Raw genomic sequence first — 22,058 nt, 5'->3', positions numbered from 1 at the left:
CTCAGATTTATATAACATTTTGTATCCAGATTTTTGGGCAATAAAAATATCAAATGTTAATTTATTTCACTTTTGTATTAATAACAAATTTATTTATACGGTAGTCCTGAATAGGCATAAGAACTTCTTGTTTTTAAAAGAAAACATTTAATAAACTATATCATAACCCCAAAAGTATGGTGGAAAAGTATAAATGGTTAGAGGGGAAAAAGAGCTTCAGTTTAGTGCCACTTTTTGGTATGTCCTGAGTCACCATTCTTTCCTGTTTCTAAGATTATGATTTTATTGTCATTGGTTTAGTTTTTAAGACGGTAATATATTAACAAATTATTATTGATATAGGCTTTTCAATTTGTCCAAAATTATGCATTATAAGTGGAATGAAGCAGCATTTCCAGTTGACAAATGGATCTATGGGTATTGAGGTATTTCTTAAATAAAGCTTGTGACAATTAAACCAACAAATGGTGGCAATGAGAAAACTATTGACAAAGTACAACCAGGGAATGTTCAACTCAACACATGCAGGAATCTGTACTTTAAGTAAAAGAATGAATACCTGAAGCAGTACAAGTGGTAACCAGGTACCAAGAAAACAAACAATGAGGTTGGGCAAGAGTATTCTTTTAGAGTTTACAATGTAACTAGGGAGGGATGAAGAAGGAAAATACAAGATAGGCTCATTCATATAGGAAGTTATTTGAATAGCCTGTACCAAGATAATAACTTCTGACCAAGAGGTTATAAAAGTCATAAATAAAATTATCATCATGGAAAGTGACAGGCAGTAACTCTGAATGCTGACATAGAGAGGACATTGGTAAGAAATATTCTGTGCCTTCAGGCTTTGGTAGATACCTGGTTCTCCCAAAACATAAGCAAGGACTGAAATCCAAATCAAAATTGCTGCAAAGAAATAAAATGCCTTCTGACATTTAGATGATAGCTTGGTGAGTTTAGAGAAATTCAGGCAATAATCTATACAAGATATTAAGAAGACTGGATAATGCAAAAAGCCATAAGTAAAGGAAATAATTTGCACAAAGAGACAGATATGGTATTTAGTAAACCTAATACCTAAAAGTACAAAATCCCTGAAATAGAACATAATGGAAATGTTTACCAAAAATAAAAAATCAACAAATGCTAATGAAACACAAAAACATTCCATAAAATTTTGATAGCTGTTTTTTTCTTCTCATTCCTAGTGTGAGGATATTTAGTAATATTTTTCCAAGTACGATCAAGAACAACAGAAAAGTAGCATCTAGAGGCTGATTTGTTTGAGGTAACTGGTTCTGAAATGAGCAGCTGTCTGAAGAAAAAGATATCATATTTATAAATTTCAAGAAGACCGGCTGAAAAATACATGATAATACACTGCTTCACTTTATTTTCCGTTCACATACTATAGTTTAACTTGACCTTATCTGAAAAAGTTCCATCACAGGTTCGTGGTACAGGACACAGAAGCATAGCTGCCAATCTGACGACTGCCAAGTGGTGTTGCTTGGAGGAGGCCTAGATGGAGTGACCAGATGAGTCTCTCCAGTCTTCCTAACCAATGATCCTATTTTATTTTGATTTTGCTGCCTTCAATTATGTCACTGTTCAATTATGTCACATTTTGCTATGCCAAAATGCTATGTAAAGCTATCCTTTGCTGGTGTGGGTTATTTCTGGAAGTTGAGTTGCTGGCGCTCCTCACAGGGCTCCAGGCTGCAACTTCCTCCGGAGTCCACCAGCAGAAACCACCAGCTGGAGCTCCAGGTTGGTGGCTTTTGAAAGGCCTCAACCAAATTGAATTCCATAGTTTCTTAGGAGTAATGTCTCTCCAGAGACATTGAGACAAATAGCATTTTCTGTGTCTACTATGAAATCATTGGGTTTTTGGAAGACAACAGTGTTACTGGTGGTCAGTTTGGTGACTTTCACTTGTATAAACTTGTGCCATAGGAGTCCTCCTGCAGGGCGACTGCCTGGTTGGTGGGGCTCACTCCTTTCTGAGGGGGCCCACCAACAGAACCTTGCTGGGGTTTTCTCAAAGCCAAGTCATTGGGTTTGTGCTTGGGTGAAATATTATGTTGTGCTCTATCAGCTCTATATCTGAGTGTAGATCGAATATGCTTTCTCTCAGTCCATTCACGTGGAATGTTTTTCATGTTTCTATTCTTCTGACTCCTAAAAACATGGAAATAAAAGTCATATAGGAGTCTTATCTTTTATTTACTTATTAAACAAATAACTACATAGGCACCTCTTATAAATAAATAAATAAGCTCTGAGCTCCTTTGAGAGATCATTCAAGGCCAGGTGTGGAGACCAGCTACCCTCAGTCAGTGTGAGCCTGAGGCTGGCAAGTCCACACCAGCCTCTCCTGTCTGCCAACCCAGAAACAGGATCCCATGGATACTCAGCCCATCTTCCTTGGACGTCTTCCACTCCATCTTGTCTTTAACTTTCTTGGCTTCTCAGCTTTATCCTTATCTCTTGGTTTGTCTTTTTTTTTTTTTTTTTTTTTTTTTTAACATATAAGGGTGTTTATTGTTTGTAGGGGGAAAAAATTGGGAACAGTCTGAAGGTCCAGCAACAAGGAAATGATTAAATCAACCACAATATATCTGTACCGTGGAATATCACACAGCAATGGAAAGGGACAAGTTAGCTGAGCATAATAAATCTGAGCATATTAAAAGGGGGGCTACACCCCATGGTGGAAGGAGGGGGTAAGGTTGGGGAAACAAGAAACCAAAAATCATAGGAAAATGTACAAAAAGCCTTGAATGAAGGAAGCATTTAGACTCTAAATGCTCACTTGGAGTCATTTTTTGTTTTAGATTTCTGTGGTAGTTTTAATGCATTTTTACCTAAAAAAATACCTTGTATGTTAAAAATCTGGCACTCATCGGAAGTGAAGTCTTGCTGGCTCCGCTGTGCATGCCCTTGTAATTAAGCTTGCAGCAGTTCTAATGCCAGCATCACCCTCTAAGTGCTTTTTGCTTTCTTTATTAGCATTCTTATTATTTTAAAAATCGGATGCTAGACATAAGCCCCAAGCTTTGCACTCTGGTCTAGAACTAAGGGGGCTGGGGAAGCAGAGGGGGAGCGCAGGGTCCTCCGTGCTGTCAGGGTGGGAGGCTGCTTGCCTGGCCTGCCCCGCCCACATCCCCCACCTTTCCTCCTTAAAACTTTCCAAGTGTGTCCTTGAGAAGAGCTGGCAGCAGTGGGAACTCAGCACAAGGGCACCGCACCAACACGCGTGCTCTGAACAGCAGATAAATTATCCCAGAGCACACGATTTCCCTCTGCCCAGATTCTACTAACTGGAGAACTGATCGCGCTCAGCAGCTGCTATCTCCACAGCAGCTCAACAACCCCGGGGGTCTCTGCAAGGACCCCAGAAGGTGTGGGGGGCATCTTAGAGCACCAGATTCATGTTTTACTTAAGGGATTCATTTTTTTTTTTTAAATCAAAACTCAAATACACTTTTATTGACTTATAATCACCCACAGTTCTAATCTGCATGGGTAACAATTCAAACTCATGACAATAATTTATTTATTAGTAGAGTCACTTTGAGAACAGAAACGCAACCAAATTTGGAATTCATGAATTGACATATTTTCATTAGATATTAACCAAAGTTTAGGATAATATATTTTATATATCTAAATTGAGAGATTCATGTTTTTAACATCTTTGAAACTAGTAAGGTGCTGTATCAAGATTCTTTATTGAGGCTCCCTGAAGACACCATTTCTTTCCAGCCCTTTTGGCAAGTAGTTATCTTTCTTGTAGTGAGAAGTGATTTACAGAGATGACAACCCTTGCCAAAGGCCAAAGTGGTGTCAAAAGGACTGATAGCGATTGTGGAGAGCGGCATGAAGGGAGGCATCTTTAAAAATGGTCATGTGGCCAGGGATTTAGCTCAGTGGTTTCGCTGCCTGCTGTGCAAGTGCAAGGACCTGAGTTCAATTCCCAGTACCAAAAAATAAAAATAAAATAAAAAATAAAAATGGTCATGTGAATGCACATAAAAACATTCATGTAGGGCAGGGGGAACACTAGAAGCAAACATGTCATTAAAAATGTTTTTCCTAGTACACAGACCATCACTGGCGGGGGAACAGCAAGCACTGGCTGTTCTGTGATACAGAACCCTAATGCTAACGAGAGCTGGCTGCGAGTCTCACCTGCTCCGAGCACCAGCTTGGCAGTGTGCCCTCAGTCTGACTTCTGAGCCTTGGCCTCGCCTCCTTTCTATTTTAGATCACTTTCTTTATTATATCTGAGTGTAATTACATGGATCAAAGTAACCTTCCACGCACCAAGATATCAAAGCACACAGCAGTTGGTCAGGTCCTTTCATTTATGCCTGAATCTGTTTTGCTAGAGACATTGGGTTAAATCTGGGCCGTGCGAGCCATGGAGAGACCAGGAGACAGCCCTGGGATGGGGCAGAGCAGGAAACATGAGGCTTGGCTATGGTGGGGTCCCAGCTCTGCCACTTTCTAGCTGTGTGACTCTGGATGATGTATTTCACCTCTCTGAGCCTCAGTTTCCTCATCGGGAATACGGCCTAACAAATACCAGGGGGAACCCTTGGGGGTGATATTTGAAATGCTGATGTTTGGTACCTTCAGGACACACAAGGTCCAGGGTGAGGGGGGTGGGGGGGGAACTGGGGTGACTCTGCAGATTGCTCACCGGCTCACTGCTGGGGCTACCAGCCTCCTTTCCAGCTTATTTCACGAGGACCCACATGAACAACAGCAGGCAGAGCACCACCAGCAGGTCCATGGCCACCTGGAACCCCGCTCCCCTTTCCAACCAAAAATCACAGCGCTTGCCGAAGCAGAGCTCCTTGATCAGCTGCCACAGGACCTGCTGGTAGAGCTTGTTGTCCTGCTTCTCCCGGGAGAACTCGGCCTGGTTGGCCGCCTGGGTGGTGTTGATGCAGACAGTGACCAGCATCTCCTTGGTCACGTTGGCCTCGGAGCAGCTGTCACAGTGGATGCCTTCTGGGAACTGCCAGTAGTTGGCCTCGTAGTACTGGTTGTCCTTGGCTCCGAAGTCGATGTCCAGCTTATGGCCCTGCCTGATTAAGGCCCCTGGGCGGGTCGGGGCCACTCTGCGGCGGGCTGGGGGCAGGCTTCTAGCTCCACTTGACCCTGTGCTTTATGCCCCGTGCCGTGATGGAGGAGAGGTGGCAGAGAAGCAGAACACAGACCAGGGCCAGCGCCCACACACCCAGGGAAGTCTTCATTGTGTCAGAGTCTGGCTGTCCAATGGCTGGGAGTGCCCTGGAGTCCAAGCTGTGCGGCCCTGCAGCTCAGCCTTTTTTTTTTTAACCCATCCTGGCTTTGCTATTTGTTTCCCCAAATAGGACACACGTCTAGAGCTCTCAACTCTAATGTAATAAATCACTTTTATCTCCACAGTAGCCTGGAAGTTCTTTGCTATCAGGGACATATTTTCTTCATCTTTGTATCCCCAGAGCCCAGAAACATACCTAATATATGTCAGCATTTAGTCAATGTTGCTGAAAAAATCCAAGATGAATGTGAGTTTATGACACATATTTAGTTAGCAGGATTATGTTAATGCTAAATCTTGCACATCTCTGTTCTCATTGAACATGTTCCACAAAATTCACTGGCTTACAGTAAAAAAGGAAAACCAGAGATTCAGGCAGAGGGAGTGGATCCTCTTTGCTCTTTTCCAGAAGCTCTGTAGTATCCTCAGCTGGACCACTTCTGTGTTTACTTTCATTGGAATCCTTTGAAAACTGTTGTTGGCTCTTACTCCAGGATAAATGAATCTTTTATCAGGAATGCCATTTTCTTTTTTATCGGAGGGTGATCGATTCTCCAACTGCCTAAAAGGGGAACAATGAGGACTAAAGAAAAAAAAGACAACAGAGACTTGAGTAATTTCGAAGTATATGGGGAGGGGGCATGAGGTCAGTGCCCCAGAGTGGGTAAACACAAAGACTCTCTGAGCTGGCCACTATTTATTGGGTGCACACAATAATTGGAGGGAGCATCCGGTGATTTAGGGAGGGGGTGGCTGTGTAATCCTATGTCAGTGTGGATCTTATGCTGATGAGGATCTTAGGTCATGAGGTTCTTATGTTGATGAGGGCTGTATGGAAAGCATTCTTAAAATAGTAGGTGGGATGAGTTTTTTGTTTGGTACCGGGAATCAAACTCAAGACCTTATGCTTGTGTGGCAGGTGGCAGCACCACTGAGCTAAATCCCTGGCCCTAGGGATGAGTTAAGCTGATAAGGAATTTGTCCCTTCCCAGGTGAAACCTTTCTCTTACTACTTGGTTCTCAAAGAATCAGGATGTCTTCAGCTGATGTAATCTTGCTCTTGAGTATCACAGCATCATGGACCATTGAGGTCTCAGGATGACTGGAGGCAAAAATGGAGTTATGTATCTGTATCCCATAGCTGGCTTGCAGGCAAGGTGACATTGAGCCTTAGATAGCTATAGTCATACTTGGATTATGAAATGATTTTTCCCCAAAATTATGTAGAATGGTTCCTGACACTTTCTCTTTAGGAATTAGCATATTCCATCCTCTTTGGCAACAATACCTTGAGTTCTCCTCATGCCTCTTATTTTCCCTTATTTTTAGTTAAAGAAAGCATCATTTTGAGTGCTCTTGGAAATGACTCTGTCTCTCTGAGCCAGATTCTCCTCCCTGTTTACTTCTGGCATCAGTCATAGTATGCTCCTGAAAGATGAGACCTGGAACCCAAACTAGTATGGGGCTGTACATAGAATCTACAGCAATCTCTCCAATTCATTTTGACCAAGCCACTGAGATGACCTGTGGCTCATGACTGTAAACCAGTCATCATATTCAACTTTCATTTGCCACCTATCCTCCTTAGTAAGATTTTTCTCTCAGAAACTTGGAAATATTTCACATTCTGCATTTATATTTTGACACATTCATCCCACCTGCCTCTTATCAACAACCCACAGTGAGTTTTAGAAAGATTTTTTTCCACAGCTCTCATCTTAGGAGATAAAGACATGCAAACCCAAGGTAGGTTTTGACAGGCTCACTCCCTTTGGTGTGATGTGTGGGTGGACTACAGTGACATTAAATGGGCCAGACATGTGGCAGACAGGCTTGAGACTAATTTTCTTATTCTTAAGGAAATCCTGCCAAGAGCTTAAAGTACTCCATGACTACGGTTTACATCTAAAGGTAGTCAGAAGAGTAGGAATCTGAAATTTTCCAAAACAAAACAAAACACCTCATAAAATAATTTATTGACATTCTCTTCTAGTACAAATGAAGAAAACGCAAACTTGGAGAAATTGTGTGAATCACTGGGGCCATGCAGATTGTACATAGAGAGTTAGAGGCTAGCCTGAACCACATAGTGAGACCTTGGTTCAAAAGTAAATAAAAGAGAGAGAGAGAGAGAGAGAGAGAGAGAGAAAGAGAGAGAGAGAGAAAGAGAGAGGAGAAAATGAGCTATCCACTGGGTCTGGAGAAGGGGCTTACCTTTCTCTTAGGTAAAGAGGTTTTCTCTCAGAAAATCAGGGTTCTCCTAATCCCAAAACCAGATAAAGACCCAACTAAAGAAGAGAACTATAGGCCAATCTCTTTAATGAACACACATACAAAAATCCTCAACAAGATATTAGCAAATAGAATGCAGCATATTATAAATGAGCTGACATATCATGATCAAGTAGGTTTCATTTCTCCAGACACATTCAACTATTTGATCTTTGAGAAAGGATCCAAAAGTATATGTTGGAGGAAAAATAGCCTATTCAACAAATGATTTGGGAAAACTGGTTATACATTTGTAGAAGAATGAAACTGGACCCTTATCTCTCACCATATACTAAATTAAAATAAAAATGGATCAAAGATCTAAACATTAGAACGAAACATTAAACCTTCTGGGAGACAAAATAGGTAAAACATTCAAAGACACAGGAGTAGGGAAGGACTTTCTAAACAGAACCTGAATCACACAGGAAACAGCAGCAAGAATCAACAAATGGGATTACATCAGACTAAAAAGCTTCTGTACAGCAAAAGATTCAATTAGTAGAGTGAAGAGATAACCTACAGAATGTGAAAAAATTTTTACCAGCTACACCTCAGACAGAAGATTAATGTTTAGAATATACAAAAAACTAAAAAAAAACTAAACCACTTAAAATTAAAGACACAGTCAAGAAATGGGCTAGAGAAATGATGCTTCACAGAGGAAGAAATACAAGTGGCCAACGAATACATGAAAAAATGCTCAACATCTCTGGCCATTAGTGAAATGCAAATTAAAACAACACTAAGATTCCATCTTACTCTGAAAAGAATAGCAATCATTAGGAATCAAACAATACAAATTTTGGCATAGCTGTGGCAAAAAAGGAATGTTCCTACGTTGTTGGTAGGAATGCAAACTAGTACAACCATTACGGAAATCAGTATGGAGATTTCTCAAAGAACTAAAACTAGAAATTCCATATGACTCAGCTATCTCCCTGCTAGGTATCTTCCCCAAAGTGCTAAAGTCATCATACTACAGCGATACTTTCATACCAATGTTTATAGCAGCACAATTCCTAATAGCTAAATCCTGGAAGCAGCTTGTATACTCATCAACAGATGATTGGATAAAATGTAGTATCAGTATACAATGGAATACTACTCAGCTATAAAAAGGACACACTTGAGGCATTTGTAGGAAAATGGATGCATCTGGAAAATATAATGTTGAATGAAATAAATCCGACACACAAGCTTGAATAACGTATGCTGTCCTTCATTTGTGTGAGGCAAAGTACAAACAAAGAAAAGGACAAAAGATGGATAGAAAGGGACAAGAGGGGCAGAAGGGGAAATGAGAGGAATAAAAATATGCCAAGTACAGGAACCTAATAACCCAGATCAATGTAAACATTATAAGCCATAACTTGTGCCAAAACAAATAGTATCAACAAGTATGAAGAAGGTGACTGGGGAACCAGGGGAGGAAGTGGAGGGGGAAGGAAGAAGGGAATAAAAAAAAACAACCCAAGCTGTAATATGTACCTGTAATTGCTCCCCAAGATGACTGTAAACTGCATGAATTACAAACATGCAATAATAAGTAAAATAAACTTTAAAAAAATTAGGGTTCTATTAGTAGGGAAAAGAGGGGATATTGGAAAGGATACCACAAATGTACCTATAAATTATGAAGTATCTGCTTTATTGACAAGCTAAATTTGGGGCTGGAGATTTATCTCAGTGGTAGAGCACTTGCTGTTTGTGTAGTATGTACAAGACCCAGATTTGAACCCCAAAGAAGGAGATGGCAATGTAGATGGAGGAGACGAGGAAGAAGTAGAAGCAGAAGAAGGGAAAGAGGAAAAAGAGTAAGCAGGAGAATGCGGGAGTTGGGGAGAAGCTTACTGCTGCTGCTGAATTTATACAAGGCATGGAGGCACACATCTTATTCCAGTACTGTGGGAGGCTGAGGCAGGAAGACTGAAAGTCTGAGCTCATTCTGGGCAACTTAGGGATTGAGCGAGCCCGATTCAGAAATAAATACAAAGAAGGGCTGAAGATGTAGCTCAGAGAAAGGCCCTGGGTTCAATCCCCAGAACGGGGCAGGGGTGACTTTAGAAGTTACCGCCCTGGTCTCAGGGCTTGGGGTTCTGCAGTGAGCCTCTACTTCCGGCAAGGAGATCTTTCTTCTTGTTGTCCAGGTTTGCACGAAAGCTGCAAGCGCCCATACTGTGTATTTTTTTCTGGCTCCTAATCCTTACATTCTTATCCAGTTATAATTAGATTTAGTGGAAGAAATAGATCTAAAATAAAATAACTGTAATAAACAACAGCTTATTTTTCTTGGATAAAGTATAGAAGTATACAATTCAAAGTGGGTTTGGTGGCTATATTCAGAGAGATTTGTGGAACACTTAATCTGTTTTGTGAAATGAAGCGTTGCCAGATTCTAGAATTAAAAATAAAGGTGATTGAAATTTTAAGAACATGCCTCTAATCCCAGCACTCCGGAGGCTGAGGCAGGAGGATCTCTGTGAGTTTGAGGCCAGCCTGGACTCCATAGTGAGTTCAGAGCCAGCTTAAACTACAAAGCATGATCCTGTCTCAAAACACAAAAACAAAAACAAAAACAAACAAACAAGTAAAATGTTAAGAACAACAAAACAAAGTTCTCAGAGCCTCAGACTTGTACCTTGTTGGTTTCCCACAAGGCTCTGAGGGTTGAATTATGGTCCAAAATGACTACTTTAGAAGTAGCCAGCATATCTGCATCCTAACCAATAGGAAGAGTGCAGGAAAAGAAGACAAATTTATGCCCCATCTGTTTTTCAAAGATGGTTGCCACAACTGGCCACTTTATACCTTCTACAGCCATTAGCCAGCATGTAGTTGCAGGGCTACAGCTGGGTGCGAGGTAACTGAAAACATTGTCTTTCTTCTGGATGGCCATATGCTCATTTAAAATAAGGATGGTCCACTGCCTAAAATTTGATGGTTTCACTACAGTGAAGAAAGACTGGACAGTGAGAGACAGCCAGTGATCTCTGCCACCCACTTCTCTATGGGGCTTCATTTACCTGAGCCTGCCAGACATTCTTTTGAAATTGTTTCCAATCCATTAAGTCTCAGTGGGGGATATGAACAGATTTCAGAGCTAAGCGCACAGGGGAAAATTAGTCATTAATGAAAATCATATTCAAAATCATGCTGTAATACTTCAATTATGCCAGACCTTAGGGAAGTACCTCTGCTTGTGACATGAATAAACAGTCATATGGGTTTTAGAACTGATAAAGATTTTCAGGAGTCATTGAGTGAATACAAGATGTTGACTCCTGTAACTGACTCTGTGAGGTACTGATTTTGTGTATGTGAACATAAGCATTTAAATCAAAATTACACTTATACCAATAATTTTCATCAATAAAAGTATTTTTCTAGATCAGATTTCATTATGTCATGTAATGTCAGGACCAATTTTATATTATAGTTAAACTTTCTCATTTTTCTGCTTTACTAGAATTATTTTGTCAGGAATCAGTTCCAGTTCTTCTACATGTAAACATTAGATTGAAATTACAATTCAGTATTTTTTTTCTTTACAACAAATTATAGCCACTAGAGACTTTGACACTAGGGGCTCTCCTTAGTGGTTAATTAACCAACATCAATTTATATTTTTGCTCCAACTTTGGAAATCTAAATTTTGTCAAAAAGATTTGCTTTTCCATTAATTTTCAATGAGTGAAAATTTTTACATATTTTTCTTTATTTTTCCAATTTTCAGTGGTACCAAGCAGCAGTTATTTTTGATTCTGTAACAAAACTTCCCCATTTTAATCAGTGTTTTCATTTTGGATTACTGCTATTGAGTCCAGTTTTTCCTGTCAGCCTGGCTATAATATCTTTGGCATTACAATTGGAAGGCCAAAAAACGGAACCAAACAACACCCCCCAAAACAAAAACTTCCTCAAATTCTAAACAATTATTTTGCTATGTCTGGTGGCTTTATAAGAGAATTATACAAATGGAACAGATCTGTGGACTTATCTAACTCATTCTCACTTTACAAGTGAGAAAACTGAGGTGCAGAGGGGCCACGTCACTCACCTCAAGTGAAAGCCTGAACAAGGACAGGAGCTAATAAGGCTGAAGGTGCTAGACAGATGTGATAAATATTGACTGGACTGTGGAAGGAGGGAAAGGAACAAGTCTGAGATGATCCTAGACTTCAGGCTTAGGTGATTGGGAGGATTCTGAAGCCATTACTGAGACAGGATGCCTGAGGTGTGGGTAGAGGATGAGTTTAGCTTTTCAAATGCCTAGCTGGATGTAGAAGTGGAATTGGGGTATTTGAATTTTTTTTTGGGGGGGGTACAGGTGATTGAGCTTGGGACCTTGCGCTTGCCAGGCAGACAGTGCAACCAATGAGCTAAATCTCCGGCCCCAAAATTGGGGTATTTGAATTTAAAAAGTTTTAAAGGCTTGGGTGGAGTGATAAATTTGAGAGGTGTCAGCTTCCAAATGATAGTCAGAGGAGAACCAAGTCACCATCTTGGAAAACACCCACCTAAGAGGCAGAGTTGTAGCCTGTCAGCCTCCTCTGTCCAACACATGCATTTCATTTGGTCCACACAAAAGTTGTGACAAAATATGAGTTATTATTTTTATATTTATTTCTCTTTAAAAGTGAGAGGATCCAACATCACTGGGTTGGCTTCCTGGCTGGCAAACGTTAAGCAGGGACAAGAGCTCCATAGTCTATCCATGGACTTCACTCCTTTATGCTACCTGCATGGGTGGTAAAGGCTTTTGGGTTTAAAGCCTCTGATGCAGCACAAGAGGATCAAGAAGGAAGAGTTAAGGACAGGGAAAGGCAGAGAGGTCCCATGATGGAAATTAAGGGAGATGAGCAGAGAGGTAAGAGGAGAACGTAGAGGGTGACAAGAAGGCAAAGAGGGAGGTACAAATCTTGTTTGCACAGTACTATCCAGCTATTTTGGTTATCCAAAATTTAGGTGTCTTTTTTTTGGTACTGGGGATCAAACTTGGGACCTTGAGCTTGTGAGGCTGGCAGTGGAACCACTGAGCTAAATCCCCAGCCCTAGGAGTCATTTTAAACCTTTCTTTTCCTTATAGTCTTTATCTAATCCATCTCCACAGCTGTCACATCTACCTCTAGTCCTTAAATTTCTCTCAATCATTTATTGTTTTTTTTCTTCTACAGGCATTACTGATTCAATCTTTCAAACCAATATATGACGCAAAACAGTGCTTTAGTCTTAACTCCTTTTTTGTATAAATCTGCTGAGGGCTAGAGAATATAAGTACTGTCAACAGGCTGGGAAATAACAGAAAAAACCCCCCACATTATTTTGGGCTCTGGCTCTTTATGCCTCTACATAGATTACAGGACTGGTGATGATACTGTAGAGAATTTCTTCAACACCAGAGGATTTCTCTCCATCGTTTCTTACGTGCTGTTTGCAAAGGCAACTGGGCTTTGTGCATCCTTTCTTATCTCTTGTTTTTCATATACAGAAACCAGCAGGCGGTCTTAGAAAACCAGATCGTGCCGCTCACGCTCCACTGGCTTCCCATCGCACACGAGATAGAATCCGAGTTCCTAACGATGGCCCAGATAGGATCCACAATGTCTGGACTCTCCTTGCCTTACGGATCTCCTAGCCTGCTTTCCTAGGGGCACCACTGCGGCCCCCTTCCTACGCCCCGGCACCGTAAACCCTTCTCTCAGCGGATCTTCCCGCAGATCTCCCAGAGCCTGTGGCTTCTGTTCTGAAGAGGGCACTTTGGCGTCTCAAATGGGCAACTGCCTTCCTTTAGTTTCCAGCAGTTTACTCTTTTTTCCATACATTTATCGCTAAGAACGCATGTACAGAGCATAAATCTTTGTAGAGTTATTTCACGTTTGCTTTCTCAACTAGAAAATACTTCTCTTGAGGGCGGGCCCAGCGTCTGCGCGCCCGCCCACGGTGTAATAGCGCGGGCCTGGCACGTAGTGGAACCTTAACAAATGGTGGTGGAATGAATATGTAAACAGTCGCACGCAGCAGAAACGGAGGAAACTAAGGAATAAAAGGCACATGGTATTTCAATAACTTTAAAAAAAAATTACCAAGAGACTTTACAATTAGAAGCAGTGGTGCAACTAAGTACCGCAGTCTTGCCCGGCCCAGTCCCGCGGCACACCCGCGCCTGCGCAGAGCTCCCCTGGCGGCCCCGCTCCACCTTTCCCGAAAGGGCGGGCTACGAGCCCTCGGACGCGTGTGGATGACGTCACTCGGCGCGTACCTGGTAGCCCGTAGTAACCCGGAGTCCAGGGAAGTGGAGACCTGTGGGCAGTCTGCTAAGACAGGTAACCTGCAAGCTGGCGGTTTGGACCCCTGCCTTTCTTTGCATCGCGGGGCAGCAGCATCCGGTTCGGAAGGCGGCCGGGAGCCTGGCTCTACCTTCATCTTCGTTCTGTCAGCGGGGACCTTTTCCCTTCTCAGTTCTCCCAGACTTATAGGGGCAAACCTGTCCTGGGGACTGGGCAGATCAGCCACGTCTCAGTACCTCACCACTCGGGATGGTGAGGGGCTTTGACTCTCCTTAAGCCCGTGCTGCTGCTTCCTTCCTCTTTGCCCTCCAGGCCTTCCTCACCCGCCCGGCTCTGCTCCCCAGCCTCACAGGGCTTGTCCCCAGTCTGATTGAAGCAGACGACAGTTTCGGTTCTGTTCCTTACCACTTGCAGTGAAGCCCTTCCTCCTTCCCCCTCGCCCCCAGGATCCTTATTGAGGGCACCGTGTTTTGAGGTTTGGTGTCCCTACAGAACATTGTTTCTCTGTCAGCAGAGACTGTTGCTCATTAACCCCTGTATTAGTGGGTCCTAGGGGTAAGGGGTGGTGGTGGCGGCGGCGCAGTAATGTGAACATGATAATGATTCACCTGGGAGCCAGTCAATTTGAGATGCACGGAACTGTAAATAGCACTTCATTAAAATGCTCACATTCTAGATTTGCCCCTGGATTTTTTTGGCTTTCAATCAATGATGGCAATTACCCTTTCAAAAGTAGCCTTCAAAAATAAATGAGTAACATCTCTCTAGGTGGGACTGGTTAGATCGCTAAAATAACAGGATTCATATTGTTGGTAAAGGAATAATATAGGTCATTTCAAAACCAGCCATAGTAGATGCTGTGTAGATGGGATGAGAAACCAAAATTATGCAGTTCTTCATCTTGATGGTTTTGCTTTTGTTTTCTTGTATTATTAGTATGCTCCCTTTTTGAAGCGAGTATATTGTAATTGATATACAGTAATCCTGAGAATCCTACCAATGATTTGCTAATTGATACAATTAAATTCTTCCAATATTTGGAGTACAAAGTAATTGTTTATTGTTTGCCGTCTACTATGTAACAGGGATGGTGTGCAACATTTTACATATATCTTCTCTTTAGCCCACACAGTAGTTTTGTGAGTTAGCAGTTATTCTGTCTAATTTACAGAGAAAGAACCCAAAGCTCAGTTATGTGAAATTGGCTTGCTGAAAATTCACAGTAACAAATGGCAAGGGCAAGAATTAAATTCGGGTCTATATAAAAGCTGCACTTTTCTTGTTTTTTAAAATTATTATTAGTGATCAGATTCTAGGCTTTTTTTTTTTTTACAGTAGTTACACATAATTCTATGTCTTTGTTCACTTGTCTATCCAAATGGTTTGACACTTATCTTTCCGTACATTCTTATATTCGGGGAAGTAAAACATTTAGAAAGCTTAATTTGTGATCCCCCTACACCATTTGTAAGAATAAGATAAATGGACTGGGGATTTAGCTCAGTGGCACCATGTCTGCCTTGCAAGTGCTTCCTGAGTTCGATCCCCGGTACTAAAAAAAAAAAAAAAGATAAATGACAAATAAGCTTGCTCACTCAGTACATGCTTTTTGTTTGGAGCATTTTACTTCTTTAGAAATGAAAATTATATTGATAGGATGGAAAAATTTTAAATGTACTAAGTAATTTCTTGCTTTGTTCAACAGTAAGCATACTGAACAAATTTAGCTTTTTGTTATGCAATCATAAACATCATTTATTGTCCTGTGTTGTAATTTGATAATTTCCTCAGAGCATTAATTATATTTGATCTTCAAACTGCTTTGCATTTTGAGTTTGCCTGTTCTTCTGTAGTCCATTCTTCATTGTCACAACGGATAGTAAGATGTAGTGATTAAAGCTAAGGATTGCAGAACCAGACTTTTAGATTTTAAATCCTAGCTCTGTCACTTGCAAGCAGCCCAGTGAGCCTGGGTAAGGTACTTGTCCCTCTACATCTTAGTCTTCTTATTTGTAAAACAGGGATAATAAGAATACTTATTGTTGTGAGGGTAAAATGAGTTAATATGTATGAAGAGTTTAGAACAGTGCCAGGCATATTGATAAGGCCACATAAGTGTTTGCTAATATTATTATTCAGCCAGTCTTGGCTTTAGGTCTTTGAAACTTACATTCTAATATTTTGAAAATTGTTCCTTGAATGATATTTAATATATGATAATTACCAGTTTACTAGATAATTAAATTAACCTAGCCAAAATATTTCATCCTAAGCCATTCTGGGAAAATGTTAAGTTATTAAATTCATTTTCATTGTGTCTTTGTCATGCAATAAACACTTTGCTTGAGATGTTTGAAGATGAGTTTTAAACTACTGCACTTTATTATTAATTTCTGTTTTGAATTTGGAGGCTATTTTAGTAGTTTAAATTATGATGTACTAGTACATGGAAACCCCTGCAGAAGTATTCTATTGCCCTCATATTACTATGGTTCTGTATGAATAAATATCTCTTTAAAAAACACTATGCATTGGCATATATAAACATATTTCTTTAGTATAATTTTGTTTCTCTCCCATTCTCCCCTTAAAATCTTTCTTTAAAATTGCCTGTCAATGTTTTTTACCTGAAAATGTTCCTCATAAAATTTGCAAGATATGTATACATTTTTGGGTGTGTATTTTAAACCAAGTCAGCTAAAGGTTGATAGTGACTCTTTTGGTGTCCATAGTTACTAACATAAGAATGAGTAGTCTTAATGCCATTATGGCTAATACTTACGTTACAATTTTCTGTTCAAAATACATGTTGTACTTTGTAAAAATGATTCTCTTTATTGTGGTAAAATGAACACATTCAAGTGACACTAAGAACATACATAGTGTTGCATAGTGTAATCAGGATTGTCCCTTTCCTGAACTTTTTCATCATCCCAAACAGAAACTCTGTGCCCATTAAAATACCTTCTTACTTCTCTTTACCCCAAGTCCTGGTAATTTCTTTTCTACTTTCTGTTTCTGAGTTTGCCTATTTTAGGTTCTCATGTAAATAGAATCGTTCAGTATTTGTCATTTGTGACTGGCTTATTTCACTTAGTATAATGTTTTAAAAGTTAATCCATGTTGAGGTATATGCCAGAACTACATTTCTTTTTAAAAATTAAATAGTATTCCAGTGTATGGGTGAACTATATGCTATACTTTTGATGCGTCTTGAATTATGCTTCTTTATACTTATCTTGGATAGTATGAACTCAATACTTGGTGATTGGAAGATGAGCTCTTAGAATGGAGCTATAAACTCAAATGATACTGTTTTTGAACTATAAACAAAATGCCTGGTGTACATTGTTAAACTTGAGCCAGCATACATTGACTGTAGCTAATAAAAAACTAGTACAGATAATAATAATATTACCTAATACTTCTGTGGTGTTCATAATAAGTCATGCATTGTTCTTTGCACTTTACCTATAAAGTAGGTGTTTTGTGCCCATTTTACTGATGAGGAAACTTGAGACATGGGGAAACTAAATGAATTATTAAAATAAACTGGCTAATAGTGTTAAAATTGGGATTTGAACTTGGGCTGTCTGGCTTCTGAGTCCATTGATCATTAGGCTTTGTCAGTGTACAGCTTGTTTTGCTTGCCACACTCTTTTTCTGTTGTCTCATTTTATATTCTCTTTAAAATTGAAGATTATCTCTGACCTTACTAAGCAGTAGAACAACAACCAAACCTAAACTGTCACCATAGTAACAGGTGCCTCTCATTTGATTGGGATAACATTTAAATGGAATTCATATTGCATTTTCACAGCTTAGTTCTTATTCTTCTCTGAGGACCTGGTCTTTCAAAAGCAGAGCCTGAAACTTCTATGATTTCATATTGCATATATATTGTTCAGTGTTTGATATTCAATATTACACAACTCCTATACTACAAAAATTCTGTGAGTAGGCAGAACTTTTTGTTCATAATGTTAGTGACTGTCAGAATGGTTTATGGCACTTATTTTGCTACTAAGTCTTTATTCTGTTACTTGATTCCTGAAAAAAATATTTTGAAATAGCATTTTTATATACATAATCAATTTCATTGTAATTTTTTCTTGGCTTTTTCTTTTGCTTGCATTTTATTTCTTTGACATTTGCAATCGAAAGTTTCATTTTTGAAAGTGATGGAAATCAGTGTATGCTTGATATATTTTGGCATCAAAGAAAACAAATCAGCCTGTTCTTTTTGGCACCAGTAATAGCTTGCATATGTCACAAGTACAGTGTATATTTTGTGGTATGAACTGTCTTAATGTCTGGTAGATATAGAATCATAGAGTGAATGTTAAGGGTTCAAAGGGTCCTTTATCTCCTTTACTTCTCACTGGACACTTGGTAATCTCAGACTCCAGATAATTAAATGATCTGCCTATATTCATACAGCATTACTCTTTTAAAAAATTCCAGTGTTGTTTTTTGAATCATATCTTACTTACATTTAGCCTCCTTGCCTGTAAGAGGAACTGCCAAGTTTTTTACTTGTATGTGCTTAATTATCATTCTTTTTTATAGGAATATGATCAAGGTGAGAGATAATGACCTGGATTAAGCAGGTTGGAGAGGGAATGGGCAGATACAACAGATCCCAAAGATGCTTTGATTAAAGTCTCATGACTTTGAAATTGGTTATGTGTGTGAGGGTGACAAATCTGAGCTGATCCCAGGGTTCTATCTTGGAAAGCCAGGTAGATGGTGGTGTCATTCACTAAGAAAACTTAGTTAAGGGACATCAGGGATGGGGATACAGATTTGAAGTACCAGAGCATGGATTACACAACCAAGTGAGTAAGATTTGAACGTGAGTGCAGGACATACCAACGTCTAAGAAGTGTGAGAAGGAAGGGCCGAAGAAGTAGGAAGATTTAGAGGAGATAATGTAATCCCAAACACTAATTTCACATTTCAAAGAGGGTGCAGTAGTTTTTGTTAATCCTCCAAAGGCTGAAAGAATACCCTGAATTTGCTAAGGATGTCTTTATTTGCCTCTACCATGGAGTTTTAGTGGGATAGTAGGAATGTGAGCAGTGAGTATTGGACTGACATGGGAATGGAGTAGTGAGGATAGGGAGTGAAGACCGTTCTTATGAATATTCATTGTGAGGAGAAAGAGTTGGAGGGAGATGTGGAAGTAAGGGTGAATCTTGTTCATTGTTGTCTCTCCTCAAGCTCCCAAGAAAAGACTGGAACGTTCACTTATTTCTTAGGAGAAAAGGGCAGGGAAACAGGTAGAAATTGAGGTAGAGGATCTAGGGAGCTGGTTGATTGATGAAGCAGGAACCTAGAGGAGGCCAACGGCAGAGGCCATAATCACTCTGTACTGGGATGCTGGGGATCCTCTCCTATGAGGGATGGGGAGAAGGGTGGGGATAGATACAAATGAATTCCTAGGGTGGGGAAGGAATGTGTGGAAGTTCTTGTCTGCTGGAAGCAAGTTTTTAAGTCAAGCAAATGAATTTGGTGATATTGGATGTTGATTTGGTGTGAGGTATGGATTACAGGAAGCCATAAAATTTAGAATAGTCACTGAGGAGAAAGCACAGGAGTTTGGGGGGCAGTGATAAACAAAAAGCATTGTTTGCCTGGTAATGTTGATACCACTGGACTTGGAATTTGTGTACATATAAAGTCAGCCATGCTCGTGCTTGTATTACATGTTTAGCTTTTTTTTTTTTTAAAGCTCAGTAGACTAGTTTGAGAAGTAGGAAACTTGGATTATTCAGTTGATTGGGGGTTCGGTTTTATAGAACAGCTGTAAAAAGGATGAAAGTGTGAGAGAATTGAAAAAATGCTACCAGAGTGATTAAAGAAATGGACCATGCCATCTGAAATAGGCCATAGAGCCGAGGCTCTCAGCTTCAGAATCACACTTTTCCGTCTAAGGGGACTGTGCTGTGCTTTGTAGGGTGTTTAGCAGCCTTTCTCACCTCTGCCTTTTAGATGCCAGTAGCAACTGGTTGTGATAATCAAAAATGTCTTCAGACATCTTGAGAGGCAAAATCACACCCATTTGAGAACTACTGCACTACAGTACTACTGTACTACAGTACAGAACTACTGCCTGGAGGGAGTGGATCAGATAAAATGGAAAAGCTGAAGAATTGGCATCTTAGTGAAATAATTAGAAGAGTTGGTGAATGAGCAAGAGAAAGAGAAGGAAGACTAAGAGGTCTTGGTCCTGATTAGACTATTGAAATTAAGTATTTTGAGATGGAGCTGTTCCAAATAATGAAAATGTCAAGAATGGACCATTGGTCTTTTCTCTCTCTTGTACATTTCATAGACATTAATATCAAAGATCATTGTAAATTTCCTTGAGAGAAGAAAAGCAATAGCCAGAACATTCAGTAGCACCTACCTATCCAGGCATAGTGACTATTGTTCAGTCTGACCTTCATTAACTTTTTGAATAATTCTTTTGAAAAGTTGTGTTATTTCTTGACCTAAAATGTAATTAACCTACATGCTATTTGAGAATAAGCCTCTAATTTTCATTGAGATTATATACCAAATGGCAAAATAAAAGATTCCCTTTCTCTGGACAGAACGAGAAACACCTTTTAAAAAAATAAATTGTTTTAAGAAACAGTAAATAAAGGATAAAATAACTGCCTATATAAAAAGTATAATTCAAATATTCAGAAACTAGTTTTCAATGTTAGTTTTTGCCATACTAAATAAAACGTGTCTTTTAATGTTAAAAAAAAAAAAAGGATCATTAGTTTACTGAGTGGAGTGGAGATGAAGATTATTGGTCCTTCTGAGTAGGTCATTGTGAAAGAGGAAATAGAGATGACCTGCCTATAGGTAAATGGACCAAATAAATACAATTAAGATAGCCTAAGGGTTTCTGAAATGAGACCAGAACTGAGGCTTTTTGGGTGTTTGTCTCTTTACTCTATCCAGTGAGTGCTTCCCAATTCCTTTTTGTTTTGTTTTGTTTTTTGAGACAAGTCTTGCTATGTATTTTGGTCTGGCCTTGTGCTTACTATGTAGCCCAGGCTGGCCTTGAACTTGTGGCAATCCTCCTGCCTCAACCTCTGGAGTGCTGAAATTACAGGAGTGTGCAACCATGTCTGGCTCCCAGTTCTTTTTCTGACATAATCATTTCCTTTAACTTGTACCCCTTTCATATTGTGTTTTAAGAAGTCATGAGATTTCCCAGCTCAATTTTTATAGCAATTTTTAGGCAAGTAGTTCTTCTTTTCGTTTTCACTATATTCTTGATCTGATTTTGTGATCCTTTTGCTTCTTATATATTACTTATCAAAAACTGGTATCTGTGCTGTGTGACCTAATTTCAGGGCATTTCTTTTGCATTTGGGCATTTGATTAGAAAATCTGCCCTCTTTGGCAGAAGAAGCATAAACATATCCATAAGTATCCTGTAAAAATGAACATTTGTACTGAATACAGAATATAGACCTCAAAACATGGCAGAAGATAATGTTTTATGGTTTAAAAATAACAATATCCCAGCAGTTCCTCCCTAGTAACAGATGACATGGAACAATTGGGTGCTGTCTGTAATCGTACTATTAGCTAAATCCAAGATTCTTCCATGGTCACATTTGAAGAAGTGGATGCCTGAGGACTTTGACTATTATAGCAAATCTTTTTTATTAGGAACATGGCTTAACTTCTTTCCTAATAAGGAGGATATTTCAGGTTCTAGAAATACCGTGATTATAGTATATGTTGTCTTTTGTCATTTTCTTGCAATGATTTTTATTTTTATTTATTTATTTATTTTTGGTACCAGGGATCGAACTTGGGTCCTTGTGCTTGTGCAACAGGTGGCGAAACCACTGAGCTAAATCCCCGGCCCTTGCAATGATTTTTAAAAGTCATATCTTTAATACTGCTTGGTAAATTATAATGTTATGTAGTGTTTATAACTTTTTTTTTTTTTGGTACCGGGGATCAAACTCGGGTCCTTGCGCTTGCGCAGCAGGTGGAGAAACCACTCAGCTAAATCCGGGGCCTTGTAACATTTAACCAGCTTGTGGCCAGCACTTTAAAAAGATCCTCAGTTTCCTTCTATATTGGTATAATTCTATATTTATTCTCCCAGTTTATACATTTTTTCTTAAGCATATGTATCATAGCCTATATAAGGAATGGAA

At 39.6% G+C, this 22,058-nt stretch overlaps 2 protein-coding genes and 1 pseudogene across 32 annotated transcripts in view; 1 reads left to right on the top strand and 2 right to left on the bottom strand.

The window, feature by feature from the left end:
• Aopep (aminopeptidase O (putative)) overlaps window positions 1-22,058 on the top strand; it is a 418,900-nt gene that overhangs the window by 5,507 nt on the left and 391,335 nt on the right. For 25 of the 31 annotated variants that reach the window (XR_015448844.1, XR_015448845.1, XR_015448841.1 and 22 more), the window contains exon 1: window positions 13,759-13,914. The exons of 1 other annotated variant lie outside the window; for it this stretch is intronic. The gene's annotated coding sequence lies outside the window, so the exon portion shown is untranslated. Of the gene's footprint in view, window positions 1-13,079; window positions 13,915-22,058 lie in introns of those variants that run through there. 5 more of the 31 variants (XM_087204971.1, XM_021259373.2, XM_021259362.2 and 2 more) reach the window with 4 other exon arrangements.
• LOC101709364 (putative G protein-coupled receptor 160) lies at window positions 166-2,243 on the bottom strand (annotated as a pseudogene).
• On the bottom strand, window positions 3,086-6,339 carry LOC101709716 (prion-like protein doppel). The gene is given in 2 exon segments (XM_087204974.1): window positions 3,086-5,132; window positions 5,134-6,339. Coding segments are annotated over 2 exon segments (522 nt in total). The 5' UTR covers window positions 5,268-6,339; the 3' UTR covers window positions 3,086-4,744.

Source organism: Heterocephalus glaber, unplaced genomic scaffold (assembly GCF_053883595.1).
Source record: "Heterocephalus glaber isolate CG9 unplaced genomic scaffold, H.glaber_assembly_v1.0 deba00000594, whole genome shotgun sequence".
Taxonomy (NCBI): domain Eukaryota; kingdom Metazoa; phylum Chordata; class Mammalia; order Rodentia; family Bathyergidae; genus Heterocephalus; species Heterocephalus glaber.
The sequence above is the reverse complement of the archived record's forward strand: the minus strand, read 5'-3'. Positions and strand labels throughout refer to the sequence as shown.